Source organism: Varroa jacobsoni, unplaced genomic scaffold (assembly GCF_002532875.2).
Source record: "Varroa jacobsoni isolate VJ856 unplaced genomic scaffold, vjacob_1.0 scaffold_1264, whole genome shotgun sequence".
Classification (NCBI taxonomy): domain Eukaryota; kingdom Metazoa; phylum Arthropoda; class Arachnida; order Mesostigmata; family Varroidae; genus Varroa; species Varroa jacobsoni.
This window is the reverse complement of record NW_019214166.1, coordinates 16,634-39,606: the sequence shown is the minus strand read 5'-3', so window position 1 is coordinate 39,606 and position 22,973 is coordinate 16,634. Positions and strand designations below refer to the sequence as shown.

At 44.9% G+C, this 22,973-nt stretch overlaps 2 protein-coding genes across 4 annotated transcripts in view; one reads left to right on the top strand and one right to left on the bottom strand.

Annotated features, from left to right (window-relative positions):
- The window catches only part of LOC111268211 (uncharacterized), a 157,945-nt gene extending 142,615 nt beyond the window's left edge, over positions 1-15,330 (bottom strand). Inside the window, exons 1-2 of one of the 3 annotated variants that reach the window (XM_022847038.2) lie at positions 14,459-15,329; positions 12,840-13,716 (exon numbers count right to left, since the gene is read on the bottom strand). In XM_022847038.2, the coding sequence (XP_022702773.1) occupies positions 12,840-12,969 (130 nt within the window). In that variant the 5' untranslated portion in view covers positions 12,970-13,716; positions 14,459-15,329. Of the gene's footprint in view, positions 1-12,839 lie in introns of all 3 variants that reach the window. The other 2 variants (XR_002685072.2, XM_022847041.2) reach the window with 2 other exon arrangements.
- A 437-nt stretch (positions 15,331-15,767) lies between these two features.
- On the top strand, positions 15,768-22,939 carry LOC111268204 (protein strawberry notch homolog 1-like). The gene has a single exon (XM_022847024.2). The coding sequence runs from the start codon at positions 16,520-16,522 to the stop codon at positions 21,299-21,301; it is 4,782 nt and encodes a 1,593-aa protein (XP_022702759.1). The 5' UTR covers positions 15,768-16,519; the 3' UTR covers positions 21,302-22,939.
- The last annotated feature ends 34 nt before the right edge of the window (positions 22,940-22,973 follow it).

Here is a 22,973-nt window from a genome sequence, read left to right as displayed (position 1 = left end):
AAGAAAAAGAAAAGGGAGCAATATGACGCTACCAGATGAAAGTGATCTTTAGAACTATCGTTGATATTATTGTTATTATCATCAATATGATCACTGCAGGAGTGAAAATAATGTTGCCGATGATGACCCTGTTCATAACGACAACGTTATCCTCGTGAGCAGGGCCAATAAAAACTATCCTTCATTGTTTGTTTGTTCATCATATGAAAAGAGAAAAAGGGAGGAGTAAAAGTGGCAAATGGATTATTAGTAAAAGTACAGATGGGTTTCTTCGCTTGAGAATAATAAGCGCTTTGCACAGACCCAAATTTAGATCTTTGCTAGCCGATCTTTGTTTCTATGCCCAGCATGCGTGGCTAATCCACGAGGTTGCTGTAAGGCCTACGCTTCAGTCCGAGTTATATAGCCAGTAGTCGAGCGGAAGTAAGATTTTCCAAATAGTCAGTTTTTGTCAAACTGACTAGAGTGAAAAAAATGTCTAAATGTGCTTATAAACATATAGGACATTTGAGTACGTTTACAGTACGCTCGCCTAGGTGTCGCTTATCTTTCCTTCGCTTTCTTTATAAATTTCCAAGCAAATCTTTGTAAATGTAGAAAAGAAGGTACCCATACGAAAACTATATCGGGTTATATATATGCACCTATATGCACATGCCGGAAAATTAAAATGAACAAAGACACCAACTATCAGCATCGTCATCATAATCTTGATAAAAGTACTTCCCATTATAACACACTTCTTTATATACCCTCTCAACATTTTTATGGAGTGTTGCGCACCATATAAGCAATTTGTTTCGCGACGTGTCCAGCAGTGGAGCGTACGAGGTTACGTGCTTCCACATTTGTTACTTCTATTTCGTTTATTTCGGAATGGAGAACAAAGCTGGGAAAATATGTGAAAGCACTTAATCCTAGTATGTTATATAGCATGGCAGGGTTATAATAACAAGACGATATCTTAATAATTTAGCGAAAAGGTTTTCTTGTTCTATGACTTCTGAGCTCGCCCAACCCCTTTCACACGCCCCTTAGAGGATCAAAGTTTGCTGCACACCTGACGAGACAAATATGGGTTGCGGTACACTCATAAAGACTAGCTCCCGTACGGTCAACACCGAGAGCATCCAAGCGACTACTCTTAGAACTGTCAGAGACCTAGACATGAGGCAATCTTGAATAACGAGACGTATTGGTGGGTGATTAGTGAACACGATAAGGAAAAGCACATTGTATGTACAATGCAATGGCTATGCTCCTCAGCGAGTTGTTCCAAAGTCACCTCTCTGTCAAAGAAAGCACATGTTATATTTGCAGGACACTGCAAAGCAGTTGTATTGCACAGCCGAGATCACTTGAGTAAACAGCCACCTCTTGCGAGTCTTCCTCATCTCCACAAAACGTTTTGGTGTCATGATGATGGCCATATTCTCCTGTTGAAGCAGGTTCGGATCGATATTTTTGTATGTTTCTTCTCCCCTTCATATAACAGTTTTCCGGGTTGGTATCAATCATCACAAAACTCACCCAACTAGCACTTCTACATAAAGTTGTTCTTATAACAACCTTACACAACGCTCACTAAGCTAGTAATCGTAGATAAAATTGCAGATTTACGATACCGGCAAAAACCTTCAACGGCCGCCAATAATAATGCCAAAGTTGCCTGCTAACCACTTTCGTTTTCTTGACCACGAAATCAGGCCAGACTGTATGAATGTCTATGTCTTGCACAAGACCGACAACCCTGAAAACTTGACTAGCGGATCGTGGCTCACAGGGAAAACAGACGGAGGGTAAGCAATCCCGCAGTTACAGCCGGATGCGAGGGACGCGTAAAGCTCAACCCCACCCATTATCGTTATCATTATTGCCAACATCAGCATCAACATCAGCCAATCCCGCCACCCCATACCCTCTCTTGGCTCATCTTTGCCGGTTCTTTCTTCGCCATTGGCCTCGTTTGTTGCCTCAGCCTGGGCCTGGATTTGTCTTGGCTAGAGTGCCTCAGATAGAACCGGCCGTCAAGGCTGGCCTGGCCGGGCTAACTAGGCCGGTGTGCGGCGCGCTTCTAGGGTGCGCAGAGCAAACTCCTAGTTTTGTCGTTTTGTCGCTACTGCCCCCCCCCCCTCCCCCCATGGGTCCTGTGCCGCTTGTTGTTGTTATGTTATTATTAGATAAGATCAAAGAGGACGAAAACAACATTACGTCGGGGGATGTCGGCGAAGCATACAGCGCGAGGCAACCTCGCGGCAATGAAGATATGGAAAATTCGAGGGGCCTTGCCGTGATATGGAAGGGGTGGCTAATAACGCTAAGGAGCGGATGAAGCCCGCCCTCATCTTATAGTCCCAGTCGCCGGCAATCTTCAACTAGCCGTCCATTAGTTTGTTTATTCCACTGTTGCTATTTCTTAAGGCGGTTGGGTAACTATTACCCGGCAGAAATAAACGGAGTAACAGGATAAAACGACTAATAGCAGAATCACGACACCATTCCAGGCAACGATGTGATGCACCCAATAGTACTATATTCCTATTCATTGCAGTCCTGACGCAGAAATGAGGCTGTAAGGTAGTAAACCCCGATGACTGGCTAGCTACCGGTATTTAGTGGACACATATAGAATTTCCTTGTGACTCTTGATGATTATCCTTTGCTCCTAGCATAACGGAGGAACATCTGGAAGGGGTACGCCATAACAGTGAGAAAAATTAGACTAAAAAAGTGTTCGTTGAATATTGGAACAAAAGCGTCTTCAAGAACAGGTACGAGCAGGCGTTCTTACTATGATGGTTACTTTCACCTTAGTGAAATACATTCTTGGATAACCATTACTCAACCCCAGCACCGCTCAACGATAAGCCCCTTCTGCAAAGCGCACCGTTTTGGCGCGTTGTGCTGTTTTCTTGGGTGACGCTATTCCTCTACAATGTTTTCTCTACTTTACGAGCCTCCAATGATGTGTCCTCGACGAAACGTCACTTCTTCCTCTCTGAGCCGTCAAAGCAGAACGTCTGACCTTTTTCACTTGTCTTCTACAGCCAGTTTTTTCACTTTCATTGTGCGTGCCGGAGCTTAACCCAGACGTGCAACCCTTCAGACTTTAAACTGACATTCCGCCCCGCCTCCGTCTAACATCATCAGATCTACATGAACTATCTACCCTCTCAGCTAAAAAGATTCTGAACAGTGGAACAGCAGTAGAACGACAGCCATTTTCAGCCACGAAATGAACCACCAGAGAGCACCAAGCTCCGCTCCATTTCATTACTTATATTGTTGGCTTTTTATTTTTCCTGACAGCACCTTCTTAAGCATGTAGCATCGTCCTGATCTTTTGCTCCATTCTTTTGCCAGCCTGCAGCCATCGCAACATCAAGACCTTAAAGCCGTCGCGCTCAGTCCACAGTGTAGAGAGTCAGAACACTGCAGAGAGACAAAGCTTATCGCTAACCAAGTGAAAGTGACAATTTAATCATGCTATCATTTGCACATTTATTCTGATCCCACTTCGATAATCGTTAGGTAGCTCACACGACAGCACGCAAACCATCTTTGCCTATGTCGGCTAGCAGAAACGATCATCAGATCGAGCACCTTGATTTGCCTCCGCTTCCACCATTGTTCATAACCAGAATGAGACCTGAACCAAGCCTTGGATAGTCGTCGCGCGAACAGCACGTTAAAAAAAGCTCAGACATCTCCGTTAGATCTGCAAAAACTACAACAACCGATTTTTCTCTGCTACAGAATTATCCAGCGAAGTTACCCGATCTTAGGTCCCATTGTGTGGCTGCCGTACCCCCGCTTATCCCATCCTTCTTGTTGGCGCGTTGCTACTCATACTTATCAAACAGACGTGTCAAGCAACCTTTGTTTTCATTCACTGTTCGTCCACGGTCACTACGGCACACGATTATCTCCCAACGAAGACTGACCCGACGCGTGTGTCACCTACACCGCTGACAATGAACCAATAGAAAAATCCCACAACCAGCACCTCGCGAGCATTGCCGCTCATAGGCGTACACATCCACCCGACCACCCCGTTAGTTTTCGTCCCAAAATTCCTGTTTGTTGAAGGACACTCGCAGTAAGTTCCATCGTCTCCTCTTATTCGTTTCTCCTTACCCTCTGTCTCCACCCGCTCTGCCCCTTCGCATGATGCAGCGCACGACCGTTTGTACAATGAGGAACTGCACTACTCACATTCCTTTCCAAGCATCATCCAAGAGCAGCACTTATGCCCCTGGAAATGGCACTCATTAACACATAATTAGCTCCATCCCAGTAGCAACCATGGCCGTCGTTTCTCAGCATCGTGGCAGCCCTTGTTTGCTATCTTTCTTTTTCTTCTTCGTTTTTTTTGTGTAAAGAAGACTTCGCATGCGACTTTGGCTCTTCTTTGCCTCATTCCCTGCTTGCTTACACTCTGTTCGCCCGGTTATGTTAGGAAATGTCTGCAAGGGCTGATAGCTGCGCCCGAGGTCGTTGCCAGTTTCCTTTATCATTTCCCGTTGGAGAACGGCAAAAGAAGTAGCAGCGGGCGCCTTGCGCCTAACGTTGGCAACAAATATCGAAGAGGGAAGAACCCATCATTCCGAAAAGTAGCATCGCCTAGCCTTCGTTATTCCCAAAAAAATTACCTTCGTCGGTTGCTTCTTTTCCGGTATGCCTTTCTGTATTTTCCTTCAAATTCGATTGGATTTGGACGTGTTAGTAGTAATAACAATAATAACGTTATTAGTATGCGAACGCACCTAATGATGACAAATAGAAAAATGAGCATGACAGTTGTTTACTAGTTGGTGTTATTAAAAATAACCACAATAGTCGGGCAAGATAAATAGAGAAGTAGTAGCACTACTACTGCGACAACAACAACAACGGTATCATCATCATTAGTCAAAACGAACAGGGCAATACTGCCTGTAATCCGCGAAAAAGGAAATAGAATGCAGCAGGATCTCGAAATGGTGACAGAGGGGTTACATGTCATGAATACAATTAGCTTGTTTCAATACACTTTTTGCCCAATAGCATAGGAGGGGCTCACTCATCGCCAATCCTATTGTTCTCTAGTAACTACGAAGCATTGAAAATAGGATCTAGGTCAACAAGTATGCATATGTAAGCTTTCAGATACAAATGCATCAGGTTCTACGGTTGGTACACCCGTTCGGTGCAACGTTACACGGTCAACCATTCATTCCCCAGTATAATAAGCATAGAATATATTCCCGGTATCTAATATCTTCCCCATATGTACATTCAACTCTGTGGACCAAAAGACCTTTTTTCATGTTTAAAGGCAATCAAGTTATCCTCTCTACCTCCCGCCGTATGACTCAGGAGCTTAATCATAGTTGCTACAGTAGCTATCAGCAGTTACGATAGCTGCAGTAGCAACTATGATTCGCTTCACTTCGATACACTAGCAAATCAACCGTTATTTCGTCTTTTCTACTTGTTAATTGATGGAATGCTACTGCTAGTATTAGAACTCGTATCTATAAATATCTAGATATATTCGTATACATGTATGTATATCTCGAAGCAGCATGGAGCCATTTGGGTAATACACGCATCGCTGACAGTCACATAGAATTCAGTTACATATGAATGTGTACATTAAAACACGTCCAGTCAAGTGCATCAAGGGGAATATACAGATATCACAGGGCGTTACCACAAAATCTGTGCTCTATACAGCATAAGATGGATTCACCCTCGCTTTCTCCTTAGACTAGCCATTTTTTATCCTGGCTAAACTCGACCATTGGTTATAAGGACCACGAGCGTTGTAACTTGTTGAACCGCGATGTGGATGAAGAGCGGTTTCTATACCGTTCTTTAAATTTCCAGTGGCCACTGCTATATTACTTAGTGCTTGTCCAAGCAGCCTTTCATGTTCATCCCTGTTATTGGCTTTGACGTCGAAGCTCAACACACCAGCAACTCGCCAGCTATCTGTAACCCTAAAAGCCTACTAATGCTGATGGTTTTCCCGCCATAGCCAAACATTGCATCGCATATAACTACAAATAAAATCAACTGGATGCTACTGCTATCGCTGCAGTTCCCAATTACTGTACCCTACGTTTAAGGCCGTCCAGGCCCACAGACATAGCTTATTGCCCTGCCACTTCAAAAAAACTTGGACTAAGGAAATATGCCTCTGCAAACTCAGTCGACATAGCGTCTTCTTCTTAGCCGTTCTTCTGTCTCTTCGTCTCGGTGGCGCACCGCCGACTTCTTCCGCTCGTCTGGCTCGCGATTTACGAATCTGCATTGAATTGAAGAAAGAATCCATAACATAGTATCGGTCTCAACAACTCTTGGACGACCCTCCAATGCGTTTATGTATATCAGCCTATACACACACAAAGACCCGCAAAGATAACTAGACGTTAAAGATGTTGTCCCCATGTCTTCTCTTTTTTTTTTCTTCTCTGCCTGCATTTACCTATACCAGATATCCAAGAACAAAGTATAAAGCATTGAAGGTCAGCGCTAGGCAGCGAGAGAGTCAATGGGAGCTTTAACTGCCGAGTTTACGGAACTACATGAATCATGAAATCGCTCTGCCGTCTAGGATCTACTACGGAACAAAAAACCATTGGGTGCAGCGAGTACCACAGATATGAATGGACTAGAAAAAAAAAGTAGACAGTGAAGCCGAGAGAGCCGTTTTACGTCAATCCCATATTCTCGCATGTTCGCGTTCCCATAGAGACCTACTCTTTGCCAGGGCTGTTCCAGTGACTGGTGCTTGTGCTTCCCTTGTGCTGGCCTGTTGCGAACTCTTGTGAGCAGGTTTTTCTCGAATATAAGCGCACCTATAACGGGTTGAACGTCTGCTGTCGATCTCGGACATGAAGCAAAGCGTTTCCACTGCTTCAAATTAAGCACGTCTCGTCGAATTACTTACTAATAGCAATTTATAAAAATTATTCAGCAAACAGTGTATGTGTGGTATACCAAATACTCGAGATTTTAGAGATTTGTACAACCTACAATGCAGGCTAGGTCAGAATAATCTACTTAGAGAAAAATGACTAATATCCGTGTGTATTAATAATAGTAATACGCAGTTATACATGACATCATGACGAATAAAGATAGATTCACACACACGGAAGCTCATCATTAAAAGGGAAAGCACATCAACACACCTATGGAAGGAGGCAAAACCCGGCAACCTAAATACGACGTGCCTACACTGCAACAGCTTCTAATCACATATATTATTCGATACGAAAGAATTATTTTATAAACCAAAATAACTATGCAGTTAGACAGAAATTTTTAGCGTTTATAATATTCTACTTAGAAGCTGTAAATTTGATTGCCATTTTATTCAATAAAAATTGGTTAAATGCCAGTTGCAATATAAAATTAGCCTGATGTATGTAATTAAGAAAATTTTAACACAGCGCACGCTATTGGCTTATAGTCAATACAATGGCTGTGCCTAGCGTTGTCAGTAAGGACCGACCTTCTTCGAAAACCAGAAGCGAAAAAAGTTTACTGACTCAAGGGCTTAACTAACATAGTTGGAAGTCCAAGTTCGCGAACGGGGACCAAATAGAACTAGCCTCTATGAGAGACAACATGTATCTTTTTCACACCATTTTTAAAAGTTTGTGTGGCGGTTCATAACGGCAGGGATGAATAGTGTATAAGTATGTCGTAGGGCTTTGATTTCTCACACTTAATCCTTGGATCCTTGGCATTGACAAGTTTGCAAAATAAATAACACAGTAAGGTAACACCGACATAACGTAAACATTGTGGATAATATTAAAATTGGTAACAGACAATATTAATAACATTTCCTTAAACAGACCACTTTAAAGTAAACAGCCAAAAGTAGACTGCTTCATATAAACTAATAACACAGATGAGAAAGAAGCTAAGCTAAAGGCTCAATTTTTCATATAGAGCCCACACCTGGCAGTTACCGATACGTGAAAATGGTATTGATCTAAACGAAGTCGTTCGCTTTTCCGAAAAAAGGGCGTAACACCAGCTGTATAATGAGTATATACCCAAAGGTTATGCTCATTTTTATGGTTTGATCTAGTAAAACATCAACAACTTACACTGACTTACATCTAAATCTTGCCAATGGCCAAATAGGTCACAAATTAGCTATCAGCTGAAAAGAAAGTTCACAAACAGTTGAAAGCCAGTGCCACACCATGAACCAGCGTTAAAGATCACAAATAAACACACCGCAAGAATATGCAATGCCAACGCCAACGTCGAAATACAAATATATCTCAAAGTAATGACAAAGGTCTTCTTAATAATACTTTGGTAGTAGGTATTGAAGTGATTTTTTGCAAGGGAGCGAATCTAAATTACCCTTCTGTCATACCCTGCGTGTCCGGTTCTTTTTTTGCTGTTTGTATCTCAGATTTGCAGCTCACGTTTTGCTGGCTCCGCACGAAGCCCAACTGTTTCCTTTTTGCCTTAGCCCTACCCTCGTTTTACTCAGAGGAGCGTACTTTTCGTCCGCAAAGAAATGCAGTGGTCCCGTCAACGGACTATTCCGTTTTAGTCCCTGCTTCTGGCGCGGCTGCTAACGCTGATGTTACGCAGGCCAACAAATTCTCAAGCGAACGCCCCGTAGTTCTAGTAGAAGTAGAGCAAAAAGGAACAAAGTTGAACGTGGCTGGCTCTTTACTCGTCTCTCCAGGGTTTTGTACCGGCAACCGAACTCCAATGCCGACAGGGAGACGGCGGATGCAGTCCCATGGAGAATTTGCAACACATACGAAGCTCTACTACTGTATAGGGAAGTAGGTGTATGAGAGAAGTCCCGGCTGGGTGTCTGTGTTTGTTATGAAAGGCCGAGAACCACCATCTGCAAAGACGAACTTCTGTTAGAGGAGAACTATTTTTCGGTGGGTACAATGACGGTAAGAATCTTTAGATAGGACGCGCGCCTTACCTTGTGCAAAGAAATAGGTAATGCCAATAAGCTTCTCCATATCAATGGATGGGGATCCGATGATAAAGGTATCACCAACGCTCTAACAAATGTCGAGCAGATTAAGTAAGCGTATGTAAAGATACTCAGGCAATTATAGCGTATGATATTTATGTACATTAACTGCCAGTACGGACCTTTGTGTCAAATGAGACCAGTTTCTTCGAGATTTTCGAGCTGTTGAAAAACTTATTTGAAATGAACTCGCCTGTGATCAATCGACAAAGAGCGCTCACAGATAGTTTAGGACGCTGTAAGATTTCGACTAGCTAATCATCCAGATTTCAAAATTATATTAAGAATGGGGAAGCTTCCTCAATCACATTATTTGTTACTTTTATTAAGTGACTTAAAATTTAAAAAAACTTTTCAGGACAGACATTAGCTTAAATGTTTTTTAAATTTTTCTAGGTGTGACTAATTAAAAAAAAAATGAAATGCATTTCTAGCCAGTGCTGTAGGGCCTCTCTATGTACAGTCGTCTTTGTAGAACTATTTTGAAATCCGAATGACCTACGTACGTTTAAAATTGGCATAAATTACGGTGCTACTCAACCAACAAGCTTCCCAGCCCGTCTGTATTTAACATGTTGCATATGATTAACTACATATATATTAATAATTTTGCGAAACGTATTCTACTTTTCCTGTTTTCAAAACACAGATTTAGATAAAGAGCAAAGGCTAATCTTTACTGTAACGCTATTATACAAGGTAGCAGGAGAAAACCTTTAATGTGTCAAAGTGATTTAATTATAACGGATCTTGCACACTATATCGTCAAATACCCTTTATATCTCTAATCAAATACCAACCGCAGTAAATAAAAAAACAATCATTAGAATTTTCACTCTGGCTAGGCGCACAAGGTCTGGATGGGCAACAGAATAGATGCAGTCTGAGTGTCAGTCAGAATGAAGGGTAACTTGGACATGAAATAAAGCGCCGTTTCTGCGATGAAAAGCGCGCAAGTTTCGGGCGCCACTTTACTGCAGAACTGTCGTCCCACTATCGACTGCGGTGATAGTGATAGCAACTGGGGCGCAAAGCAACACCGAAGTTCCTTATGCTGAGGGCTGCCCAGGTAACGATAGCGGAGTAGAGAGAAGCTTTAAACGAAAATAAATTCCTTCGGAGAGGACTCCTGACAACCTCGGAGGTACTGCCAGCAATATAGCGAAGGCGACGGAGGCCCAGTCTTCTTTTAGCGAACCTCAGGTCCACCGGGGAAACCCAATTGGGGAACTAAGTAAGTTCTAAACTTCCATGAGAGCGAGCAGAGCTTCGTCGAGGTGGTTCGCTTACGGAAACGCGCAGTTTACGCTACTCTTGTTACGTGCGTACAACGAACCGTGAAGAACGGATTTGAACATAGCGCAGTCGGTCGACGCAGCTATCGTACCTTAGACATCCATCTCTCTGTCTCCCACGAGAAGCGTGTCATTCCGTACAGGAGCGCCGATGACAACAACGACGAAGGCACATAAAACAAGAAAACTGTATTATGAATTCCGAGTTCGCGCGTAAGAGATATTTATAGTTAAACTAACTTGACAGAGTAAGTGTCTCTGTAAAACAGCCTTGCTGAATTTGCTCACTCGTGTCCCCACCACGTAATCTAAATGTGACTAACTTTTGTTAGGCCAATGTAATCAACTTGCTGTGTGTAGATGACTAAGTCGACTACACCACAAAGATACGGTGATGCCTTTCATGATTCATACATTGATTGTATACAATCTATTATATATTGTATTATACAATATATTGGTAAGTACTCAATAAAGCCATCCCACCCGTAATTCCATCTGGGTAAAGCTATAATCCAATGCTGCAAAACGGCACACGTTGTACGTACGATACGCACAAGCTGTCTGACAATTTGTGTCACTCTTTCGAGATAAGCAAAACCGACCCGTGAGAACGAGGTGGTGGGCCTTTTTCTGGCGCTGTCGACTTTTGCTTCTATCTTGCAGATACCGTAACTCAGAACCAACCTGATGGAAGAATCTAGTCATGCGCGGTATTATCGTACACAGAGACTTCGCGGACTTTCCCGAAGACGTTCCGATCCGCAGCTCGATTCAGTGTGTACGTTTGGTACGAATGAGGTTTCTGCAAAACGTTTTCTCTCAAAACCTCAGTGTGACGTCACATAAAGCTTCTCTTTGTTTTGTCTTTCTTTCGGCTTCTTTTTCTCTCCATGCAGGGCACAACCTAATTGAAACAAATGACGTCGCGCTAACTTGAACGGCCCAGCAGCTGAGTGATACTCAGTTCGTAGCGCATGTAGGCACTGGAGATAGGGCGGTACCTGGGTGTTTGAGGGGCGGATTCCCTGTACTGCTGCTTCCCTCATCCCTGGTGGTTGGGCTGCTTTTTGGAAAAGTCCCTGTCTTTCACAGAAGATAGCTGTTACTATTGGTTCCACCGTTTGTTGTTCTTTCTGTTGAAGCTGTCATCACTATTATCTAAGCTCATTCGTGTGCATCTGCGCGGTGCTAACGGGGACTACATACATTGTAAGTAAATGACCCGAGTCTTATATCTGGCATTGCTTCAGACAGTTAACTTCCAACACAAACGAAGTATGTCCACATCCCATTTCAAACTTAAACCATCCCAAGAAGTGTTCTTAGATCTAATACCTGAACACGTTACCGCTGCACCATCACAGGGACAACTGTGTAGTCTAGAATAAGAAACGCATTTTTGTCAAACAACGAGTCAAATAGATTTATCCATGGTCACGTATATTTGTATTTGAACGTTCTACGAACTGTTATGTTAGCTATTAGCTTGTTGGAGAACGCCCGAAACATTATATGACTAACATTCTTTATGGAAAATATTTACATCGCTTTATTTTCGTTAGAAAAGCTTCGATTACCTGCGATATTCGACTTGGAAATCAAAGAAGGTGTATATGTTTCACAGAAAATAAGGAAGCCTGCCTCAGGTTATACTGCCTCAAAAACTATCCTTAATTTAAATAGAACTAAAAGTTACCAACATCATAAGGGGCAAACGAAAATATGACTGGGTTCAACCACGACTAGAATACTGGAGAAAATTAGCCAGCTGCAGTATAAAAATTGGTCTCGCTGAATAACTAACTCGACTAAGAATATTAGGATACCACGAACCTGGTCATATCGCGCAATTCATATCGTCTAAGTAGTATATGACCAGGGATACCCACATTAAACATGCTAACTATACGACAACCGATATAATTTCACAATCATGGCTAAAACAACGTGTTTTTTTCTCGACACCTGAGAAGTAAAACATTTTAGGTGTACAGAACACTCTGGATAGATAGCGGTCAGACTGTGTACCCAAATAACGAGATCTCCGTCTAGTTAGCGGCGACTATTGGCCGGGTGCCTCTGAAGGTAAACAAACGGAAAGGATAAGAAAAAAAGATAGAAAAGAGAATAAATGTGTTGCAATCTTTCTCATCTTTTTACGTTTGGTTCGCCGTTCGTGTCGATATCGTTGTCTCCGTGCCCACTACGAAAGGCTTCGGTAGCGTCATATATAATATTTTTATATTACACAGTATCCAAGCGTTAACACTTACGTCTAATTCGTCTTTCGACCACAGTGCATATAGCGAGCACAGTAAGCGATGGAACCAATGAACAGTGTCGTGTTGGCCGTTAGGATTCGAATTTGCTAGTTCAACATATTCTCATATCGATGTTTATATGTATTACATAATGTGTTTTTTCCTTTACGTGCGGACATTCATGATCTATAGAAAACACCTAAGCGTTCTTTTGAACACTTGAACTAATTGAACTTTGTCTACATTGTTTTTTGCTCTTACCTAGTGGCCAAATCAGGGCTAGAAGGATCAACAATGAACCCATCCTTGTCCTATGTCGTGACGAGAGTCCACTTGCTAACCCCGTAATGGTTGCCGTTGTTGTCACAGCAGTAAGCTGTAAGAACACCATTCTCCTGTTCCTGTGTGGTTTTCACATTGAAACGAACTTCTTTTTTTTAACTGTCAATTAGACTATTTTGCGGTATGTTGAAAGCTGATGTTGTGTTATTTCGGCAATCTTTGTTTAGGACGAGTTCGTGTTTTCACTGTAGCTGTATCCTATGCCAGTTGTACGCTTGTAGTATTTGCACTGTACAGCGGCCTTCACAAATGAGTAAGCTCGATCACCAACCGACGGCCAATAAGCGACATGATGATTTCGTGCGATTTTCGTGTCGTCACGATATTCAATAGCAGTCGTTGGAAAGCCGGCTATCGATTCCGTTGGTGAGTCGAAGATCGGTTAAGCACATCCATACAAAAACACAATTAACGTGTTTTTAGGTACTACACTCACACAAAAACGGAGACATGTAGAACTTCCGGGTGCACAACACACGATGCAAAAGATAAATTTTGCCTTCTCTTCGACATCTTCGACGCTTCTCCTTTAATCTACTTCACAAAACTATCCATGCACAAGAGAGACTCCACAGAGCACTATCAACTCAGCTGCACTCTCAGTCGCTGTAAAGCTCCGGCGTTTTTTCGGGCAACAAAATGTCGCGTTTTTTCTCGTCTCGTTTACGGTTGAACCACTTGTGTGTATTATGTTCCCCGGATAGGAAGCTCGGAAGAGCGCGAAATCACGATGGCGACTTAATCTGTACGACGACACAAACTTCGGTGTTTTTTCGTTTCACAGTTTCTCACTGTCCTGCTGATTGCATCAACAGTTATTATCACGTGACCAATATACCCCATACCCCTGGACTATCTCTACCCCAGTCCATAAACGATCACCCGATACAATCATTTTACATCCTCGCTGCACTCCAGCTTAATCGACAGAATCTGCTAGCAAGCTGCCTCGAAAATGACGACGATTAAATTCACGATAACAAGCGAATTCGGTGAACAATCAACGATTTCGATTGTTTTAAACTTCGGTTTAGGATCAATGTTCATTTTTCGCACTTAGTAATTATTCGGGGTCGAAATTTGTGCTATCCCGTACTTCGGTTACGCTACCTTACTTGTTTATAAAAAAAAACAACGAAAGCTAATGAATAAAAGTTGAAATCGCGACAACCAACGAGAACACGTCACTGTAAACGGTGCGCGCCATCAACCACTATTCCATTTTGGCGGCGGCTAACATATTTCGCTTTGATTGTTATTTATCTATCTTTTTTTCTGAGCGCACTCATTCTATAAACATGCGAGTACTACTATCGATATTGTCATAGAGGAAGTTGATAGCTGGCGCACATGAAAACACAAACACAACACCTGCAGTAGCGCACCTGGACAAAACCAATTTGCTGGCAAGATGAGACTTTTACCCACTGGGAAAACGTGCGACTGCGTCGTTTACTTGTGGGTCTCGTTCCCGTCGGTACAATTGTGTAACAACAACAACAACAATAACAACAGTAAATGAATCCTTTTCTCAGTACCTGTCTCGACGTAGTTTCTTCGACGCTATCTTATCCGCTAGTAGTGCTTCTCTATCGACGAGTGATTCTGACGTTGAGACATGTTCTACCGCCACAACTCACAGCTATTCATCGACGGTTAGCAACGGAATCAGCCGTCGTAGCTGCGACTTTTCGCACCATTAAATGATCGCCGAACACCGCTCGGCGATCAGTGTTTTCGGGTATCAACTATCTGTCCACCGAGAGTCTTGTTTCACACAGTCACTGATTAAATCTACTACTCGAATATTCAGTATGCAAGCGGCTCACCAATTGCTTCTCCGCTCTTTACACTTGAAGTGGAACGGGACGAACGACACTCTCACTCGGCGTAGCGGCTGCTGCACGGTTTTTTCCCTCCTTTCAGCAATATTATCCGTCACCGCACGATACCGCAGCAGTGCAACGCTCTTTCTGTTACAACCACCACCATAGGTAGCATTAACACAGAGCCCTTAACTCGTCTCACTCCTATGTCCTGGGTCTTCTTCTCATGTGACAAACACACACCCAGACAATCGCTCTACCTCCGGCTGATGTGCTTTCACTCACACCACGGCGATAGCAGCAATAGCATTGAGTTTCGCTGCTCTTAGCAGCGACGTTAACAGTGATATTCCAGCAGCACTGCTAGTGTATTGTCGTAGCAGCGGCAGCCATCCTGCTTACCGCACCGCCTCTGGTGCCGCGGCTGGAGCCGAGCTGCGAGAGTAGGCCGCAGTGGGCTGCAAGAGGAACGGGACGATACGTACCAGGACACCATTGACTGTCATAGAAAGGCGCTACCTCGGCCACTCAAGAACCAACCATCAACAAGACAACTGAGCGGCCCTACACATACATACACACACCCACACACACTGTGACCGGAAACGCAATGGCGGAGCGATACACAGTAGGCTGCAGGCTAATGATATGGACGGGAGGGGAATGCGCGCGCATTTCGAAGTGGCAAATTTGTCGATGTGCTTACCAAACGAGGCGATTGTTCGTCATATAAGATTAAGATGAAAACGTAGCACATCGATATATATAATGTGACGTACTGAGTATGATTTGTCATTGCGTGTGGACGAAAATCGCTGACGACGAGTGCCGGAAAGCCACAATCGTTTGACATGACGCTAGCTTTTCTGGCGTCGCCATTCGAGTTCCGAGTTTTAGTGAGCTAGCTGTTTTGCGTCTTGTGGCAAACTTTGAATGTCCATCAGTGGACGATTTGAATCGTCCGCAGTCGAGATTTGTGTCGTATTAGGCTCGTCGAGGCCAAAGGTTCAGTCTGAGCAGCAGCTTGGCGTTGGTCAATCATCAAGACTACGCAAGTGAGTAAGCTTCGTGTTGGCAAGATGGCTTGCTCGCTATTCGACGGAGCTGCCTCCTCCCCGGGGTTAAGCTGTTCGTCGGGTGAGAGCCTCAGTTGTGCCATGTGCTCCGTGAAGTGTGCCCGCGTCAGTTCTCTCAACGTTATTCAAAGCCCCAGTGCAGTAACCAGGGCCCCGAGGCCGGCCGTAGGCGGCCCTCGACGTCGGCCCCCTCCGCCCTAAATTGTCTCGCGCCTAGTGAATCAGCCGCCGAAACAACAACACTCAACGACAGCAACGTTTGTGATTGGTTTCTGTCCCGAAGAGTTTTTGTTGTTATTCTTTGGCAAACGGACGACCGACTGAGTAGCAGTTTGCAGCCGTAGCTATCGCAGTCTGCTAGCCCAGACCTGCTGCACCAGCAGCGGTCGGTTAGCTGCTGCCTATTACGAGGCAACGTCGTTCGTTTGTACGCTTGCAAGTAAGTGGTGTTCTCCAGCCGTAAGTCTATTCCCCCATCACTATCATATATAGTGTTTTCCGCGCCTCTCCGACGACTTGCCGTCGTCGAGAGGGGTGAGCCGAGCCCAACGCACACGACTGGGTGCTGCTGCTGTTCGACAAACAACTCAGTCCTGACCGAGTCCCTGCGCGCTTCTTCGTTCGACTACGCTTGCTGCTGTGGTTGCTGCTGCGCTAGTGTCTGCGATTTTTGTTTGTGTCAGAACGCGCGGCAGACATGGATCTGCTATCGGCAGCACTCGACGAATCGGGTATTGGCGTCGAGGACTTGCAGGCTGCTGGACCCTCGCAAGTCCAACAGCAACAGCAAATACAGCATCACCAACCGATTCCAACAGTAGCACAGCGTATTCAGCAGCAGCACCAGCCAGTCTCGATGACTACGGTTACACGGGTTGTTCGCGCTCCTGCCAAAGTGTTGACCGCCCCGGCTAGCGTTTCGCATCTCAACAACAACGTTACAGTGGCCACATATCCTAGACCTCAACAGCAACATCACCAACAGCCCGTCAAGATTCTGTTGAACAGTCAGAGTGGTCGACAGCAAGTAGTACGTCAACTAGCTCCAGGTACACGGATTGTTCGAATCGCAGCGCCCAGCAGCTCGCTCACACCTGGGAGTACCCCTAGACCACCAACAATTATTAAGATGGCCTCGTCGCCGACAGCGATATCCAGTACTGGTTCCACACCGAACACTCCACGGGGTGCTCTTAGGTTTGTTCGGGTACCCGCTAGTCAGCTGACCCAGGTCGCAGGTCCCGGAGGATCACAGCAGATCCGCCTTGTGCCTACAAGTTCAGGCGGTCAGCAGCGAGTTCTGATCCGAAGTTCAACACCACCAGTGTCACTCACTCCGGTGTCGGCTTTGGCAACAAACTCTGAAGTTGTACGAGTTTCAAGTCCAAAGATGGTTACCCGTGTTATGACACCGAAGGGACCCGCCGTCGTTCAGACCGTTCGTTCTGTGCAGCAGCAGGCCGCTCATTCTGCACGAGTGGTTCAAGCGACCCTCCCGCAACAAATGACATCAGTAGCAACTACGTCTTCTACAACACGTGTTATTCACACACACAACCCATCTGGTGGCACGATCATCCGACGCGTCGTCGCGGTTGGGGGTCAGCCAACGCCGGTTCGTACACAAGCGACGACAACTCCACTTGCAACGCGCACCGTCACGGCTCGGCCAAGCCCTAGCATGTCTATGGGCCAGGTGGTGCACAAAGTAGCAACATCTTCAACAACTACCTCCCTCGGCCCGCTTGTGAGGAAAGTGAACGTGAATGGCCATACGAGCACCCCGGTGACGACGCCCCGTGCGACATCGCTCGTGTCTCGAAGTGTTCCTCATCCTCGATCTCTGCTCGTGACGTCCCGAGGCCTGGCACCAGGAAGCGCGCCCCCACAGATGCGACTTCAGGTGTCAGGAAGTGCCATTGGAGCTCTCCGCAATGGTGACAGCGGGATCCCTGGACCTCCGAGACAAGGACCTCCGAATCGACCACCCCACCATATGATGGACGAAGGTCAGCTAGTGCCCGATGAAGAAGATGAGCTTGGAGTCGCAGAGACCTATTCAGATTATGTGCCCGCAAAACTGCGCATCGGCCTAAAGCATCCAGACCCGGTAGTCGAAACGGCCTCACTGTCATCAGTTCCTCCACCAGACGTACACTATCGACTCAGTGTTGATGAGGAAACCATTGACACTGGCGCGTTATCGGCTCTCCAACTCGAATCGATAACTTATGCATGTCAACAGCACGAAGTAATTCTTCCGAATGGACAGCGTGCCGGCTATCTAATTGGTGATGGTCCTGGAATTGGAAAGGGACGAACTGTAGCAGGTATTATTTTTGAAAATTTTCTTCTCGGCCGAAGGAGGGCACTGTGGTTATCGGTATCGAATGACCTTCGGTTCGATGCCGAACGCGACCTTCGTGACATTGGCGCAACGAAAATTGACGTGCACCCATTAAATAAGTTCAAATACCATAAAATCACGAGCAAACGAAACGGATCGTGCAAGAAAGGAGTGATCTTTGCAACGTACTCGTCGCTAATTGGCGAGAGTTCATCAAGTTCGTCGAAGTATCGAACTCGCCTCAAGCAGCTCCTTCACTGGTGTGGCGGTGAGGATTTTGACGGCGTAATAGTTTTTGATGAATGCCACAAAGCGAAGAATCTTTACCCGGCCGGATCATCTAAACCGACAAAGACGGGACAAACCGTTCTTGAACTACAAAATCGTCTGCCGAAGGCTCGAGTCGTTTACGCATCTGCGACAGGAGCGTCAGAGCCTCGAAATATGGCTTACATGACGCGACTAGGCATATGGGGTGAAGGCACGCAATTTTCCGAGTTCAACGACTTCCTTAACGCGGTAGAGAAGCGTGGAGTAGGAACCATGGAACTCGTGGCAATGGATATGAAACTCCGTGGAATGTACATAGCTAGGCAGCTTTCTTTTGCAGGGGTGACCTTTCGAATAGAGGAAGTGGCACTAGGAGATCGTTTCATATCCACCTATAACAAGGCGGTTCGGCTTTGGATCGAGGCGCGGCGGATGTTTGCGGAAGCTGCCCAACTCATGGATGCTGATGCCAGGGTAAAGAAGACCATGTGGGGCCAATTCTGGGGCGCCCATCAAAGATTTTTCAAGTACCTTTGCATAGCGGCTAAGGTACCATACGTTGTGAAAGTGGCTCGTGATGCTATTCGAGATGGCAAATGTGTTGTTATTGGTCTACAATCGACGGGCGAGTCACGTACGCTAGAGCAACTAGAAGAGCAGGGCGGAGAGTTAACCGATTTCGTTTCGACCGCACGAGGTGTTTTCCAAAGCCTCGTCGAGAAGCATTTTCCGGCTCCCAACAGGAAAAAGACGCTCGCCTTGTTGGGGCTTGGGGGTTCGTTTCTTGACGAGAGTGAATTCATGCCAAGGTCAAGTCGTCTTTCGGATAAGGATGAGTCCGACGCGGCGAACAAGAAGCAAAGCTCGAGTGGTGGTTCGAGTGACGAAGAGGACTCAAGCTCGGACGTGAGTTCGGACGATGAAGCGTCCGTATCCGCTTCTGATGATGACCTTAGCGGTGATGACTTCAATCCGTTTGGAGCGGACAACAGTGACGGAGAGGACGATGATCCCTGGGCTAGCAGAGGCTCAAGTCGAAAGCGGAAGAAAGCGGTTAATTCAGAGGAGAGGAAGCCCAAGAAAGCTAAAAAGGAAAAGAAAGAAAAAGGAAAAGAGCCCAAAGAAGAGAAAGAGAAACGACGCCGGGACCGATCACCGTCACCTTTTTCTGAAATGACCCAGTCGATCATATTCAGCAAGGACGCTGGCGACAAAGCGGCAGCCATGAAACAGCAGCTGTTGGCTATGCTCGATTCGATTGGTGACGTCCTACCCATTAACACGCTGGACCAACTGATTGACGAGCTTGGCGGGCCAAGTGAGGTAGCTGAAATGACTGGCCGCAAGGGACGCGTAGTCAGCGATGATAATGGCGGTGTATCGTACGAGTCTCGGACTGAAAGTGATGTCCCACTGGAGATACTCAACGTAACGGAGAAGCAGCGCTTCATGAGCGGTGAAAAGAATATTGCTATCATTTCCGAAGCGGCCTCATCAGGTATCTCGCTACAGGCCGATAGACGTGCAGAAAATAGGAAACGACGTTTACACATCACGCTCGAACTGCCGTGGAGTGCTGATCGTGCCGTGCAGCAGTTTGGTCGAACTCACAGGTCGAACCAAGTGTCTGCCCCGGAATACCTATTCTTGATTAGCGATCTTGCAGGTGAGCGTCGTTTCGCCTCAATCGTAGCTAAGCGAATTGAAAGTATGGGTGCACTAACGCACGGCGATCGCCGTGCTGGTGAATCTCGAGATCTGTCGATGTTTAACATTGATAATAATTTCGGCCGCATCGCGCTTGAACACACAATGAAGGCGATAATGGGTCACGAGAAGCCGATGGTAAAACCGCCTGAAGATTACGACGGGGATTTCTTTGAAGACTGTAAAGAAGGACTTCTTGGAGTTGGTCTGGTGGTAAAAGATGACGGGCCATCATCGATCGCTGTTCTGGATAAAGATTATAACAACATCTCAAAATTTCTCAATCGCCTACTCGGCCTCAAAGTTGACTTGCAAAACGCTTTGTTCAAGTACTTTATGGACACGATGGATGCTGTTGTGTCAAGCGCAAAAAGAGAGGGAAAATTCGATCTGGGCATTCTTGACCTCGGCGCAAATGCTGACAACGTGAAGTTAGAGAGGACTGAAGAATTCGTTCGGTCTTCACCAACTGGCCCTACGATGACCGAACTTCACACAGTCAGTGTCGAGCGAGGTATGAGCTGGGAGGAGGCTATCGATAAGTATCGGGAGCTCTACGAAAACGATGAGGGTTTTTACCTGTCAAATCAGATTCGAAACGGCCATAAGACGGTTATTCTTGCCGTATATGCGGGCAAAAGCAATAAAAACAGTAAAAATAAAGCACGGGAAAAGCTCTTCCGTACATATCGTCCTAACACCGGTCTGCAGGTAAAACAGGACACTCTGGCAAACATCAAAGCCAAGTACAAGTTTGTCTCGCCTGACGACGCCCAGGACTCATGGGAGAATCAGTATTCGAGCTCGGAACACACCTGTTCACACATCTACTGGACTGGTGCATGTCGTAAAGCCAATCTCGGCATACCGTGCGACGCCGGTCTGCGCTCACGAACCTATCATGTACTAGCAGGTTCAGTGTTCACTGTGTGGTCCAAGGTCGAATCAGCACTTTCCGCCAACAACATGGTGTCGTTCAAGCTGCAGGTCGTCCGGTTGAAAACGGAAAGCGGGCTGCGAATTGTCGGCACAATGGTGCCTCCAACGTGTGTGCAAAGCCTTCGAACGGTCCTCACTGAGGACGCACAGAAAACCAGTGTGAAACAGTTAAAGAAGGTGCCGAAAACAGAGAAAGCAGATGATGATGATGATTAAATGTAAACTGCGTAACGGTAGACCGGCAAGTGTCGAGTGTTGCGCATCTGCCTCGCTCATGCAAGAAGTGCACGGGAATTCAAATCGCGTAACTACAGACGCGCTTAACTTCCGTGCGATTATTATTAGAGTGTGAGAATCAATCGTTAATAGGTTTTCAAAAAAAGTTTCGGCTTCCTGTATCATGGAGGGCTTAGCGAACATGTCGTTATTAAAGGCAAACGAAAAAGATAAGAGCGTCGTTATGGTACACAGTGTAAATTCATGGATTAAGACATGCACACCGGAGAAGATCCACTTCAAAGTGTAAAAACATGTTTCGGTACCTTATAGTGAGTGTTATCACTAGAATCGAATTACGCAAGCACGTAAGACGACAATAATGCAATGACGATGATGATGCTATTCCGCTTTCGCGATTGGAGAGCCGTCATTCTATGTCTGTACTATTATTATTTCAACTCTTAAAAAAATCTGCAATTATTATGTAATACATTAATTGCTTATATTGTTGTTATTATCTTATTAACATCATCACAGCGAATATTCATCTTTTCATAAATATACATATGTACTCATCTTACATTTTCGCAATTCAGTAGATCGATCCTCATTTATTTACTAGTTTCATTTACTTCCACTCAGGAAACAGCAAAAAAAAACCAGCAGCAGCAACAGCGGCTGTGACAATTTCATTATAATAGTGAGACAGCCCGGGCCAGTAGAGGTCTGCCCGCTTCATTGTAAATATTTCTGCCAAAGTTTAAAACAAACCCAGGGAAGTATCTCGAATCGAGGATGATAAAAAACGAGCCCACCTTTTGAACCATATGTAACTGTTGACAGTATCATCTGATGAGATGTAGTACCAACGAATAAACGTGCGAACGGCATTGCACTACCACAAGTGGAGGCTATATTATAATCTTTTTACGAGTACTACTAGCTAACGTATAATTATGCTTATAAAATAAGCATTATAGTAATGACGAAATGAAAAAGTATAAAACTGGGAAAAATCAATAAGACAACAAAAATAACGGAAAGTAAAACTATCGATGTTCATTGGGTATATGAATATATAGAATATTTTTTCCGGACACAATATTCGAGAAAATTCTACCGGTTCGAAAGGGATAAATCTGTGTGAATATCGTTTTTGTATCTAGAGTACCACGCTTTGGTTAATACTACCGCTACGACTACTAAAAAGAATAACAATAATATTAGGGAATAAAAAATAACTTTGTTGAATCTGAGTCACGGAAATACGCGCGTAAGCGTATCGTATGTACTATATATGAAAACGATTAATGAGTTTGCCTGACTTGAGCGTTTGAATGTATGTGAACACAGCGAAGCATGAAAAATAACATTGTGAGACCTTGTCGGTTGTCGAGACCTGGTGCTCGCGTAAAGAACGCAAGTGAGATTGAGCGTGCTGGCAGGAAGCAGGTTGAAGGAAGAAATAATAATAATAATAAGGACTTTGAGAGCGATAAAGGCCGTGGTTAAAAAGCGAATTCTTGCGTGACGCATGCTTGAACGCCCGAAACTCCGGGGAAGGGAAAATGTTGGAAAACTAGAAATTGATTATTCCTGCTGTTGTAATAAAGCGATAACTATATTTGATTGTTATACTGTGGACGCTTTTCATGTCTCTAATTCAATA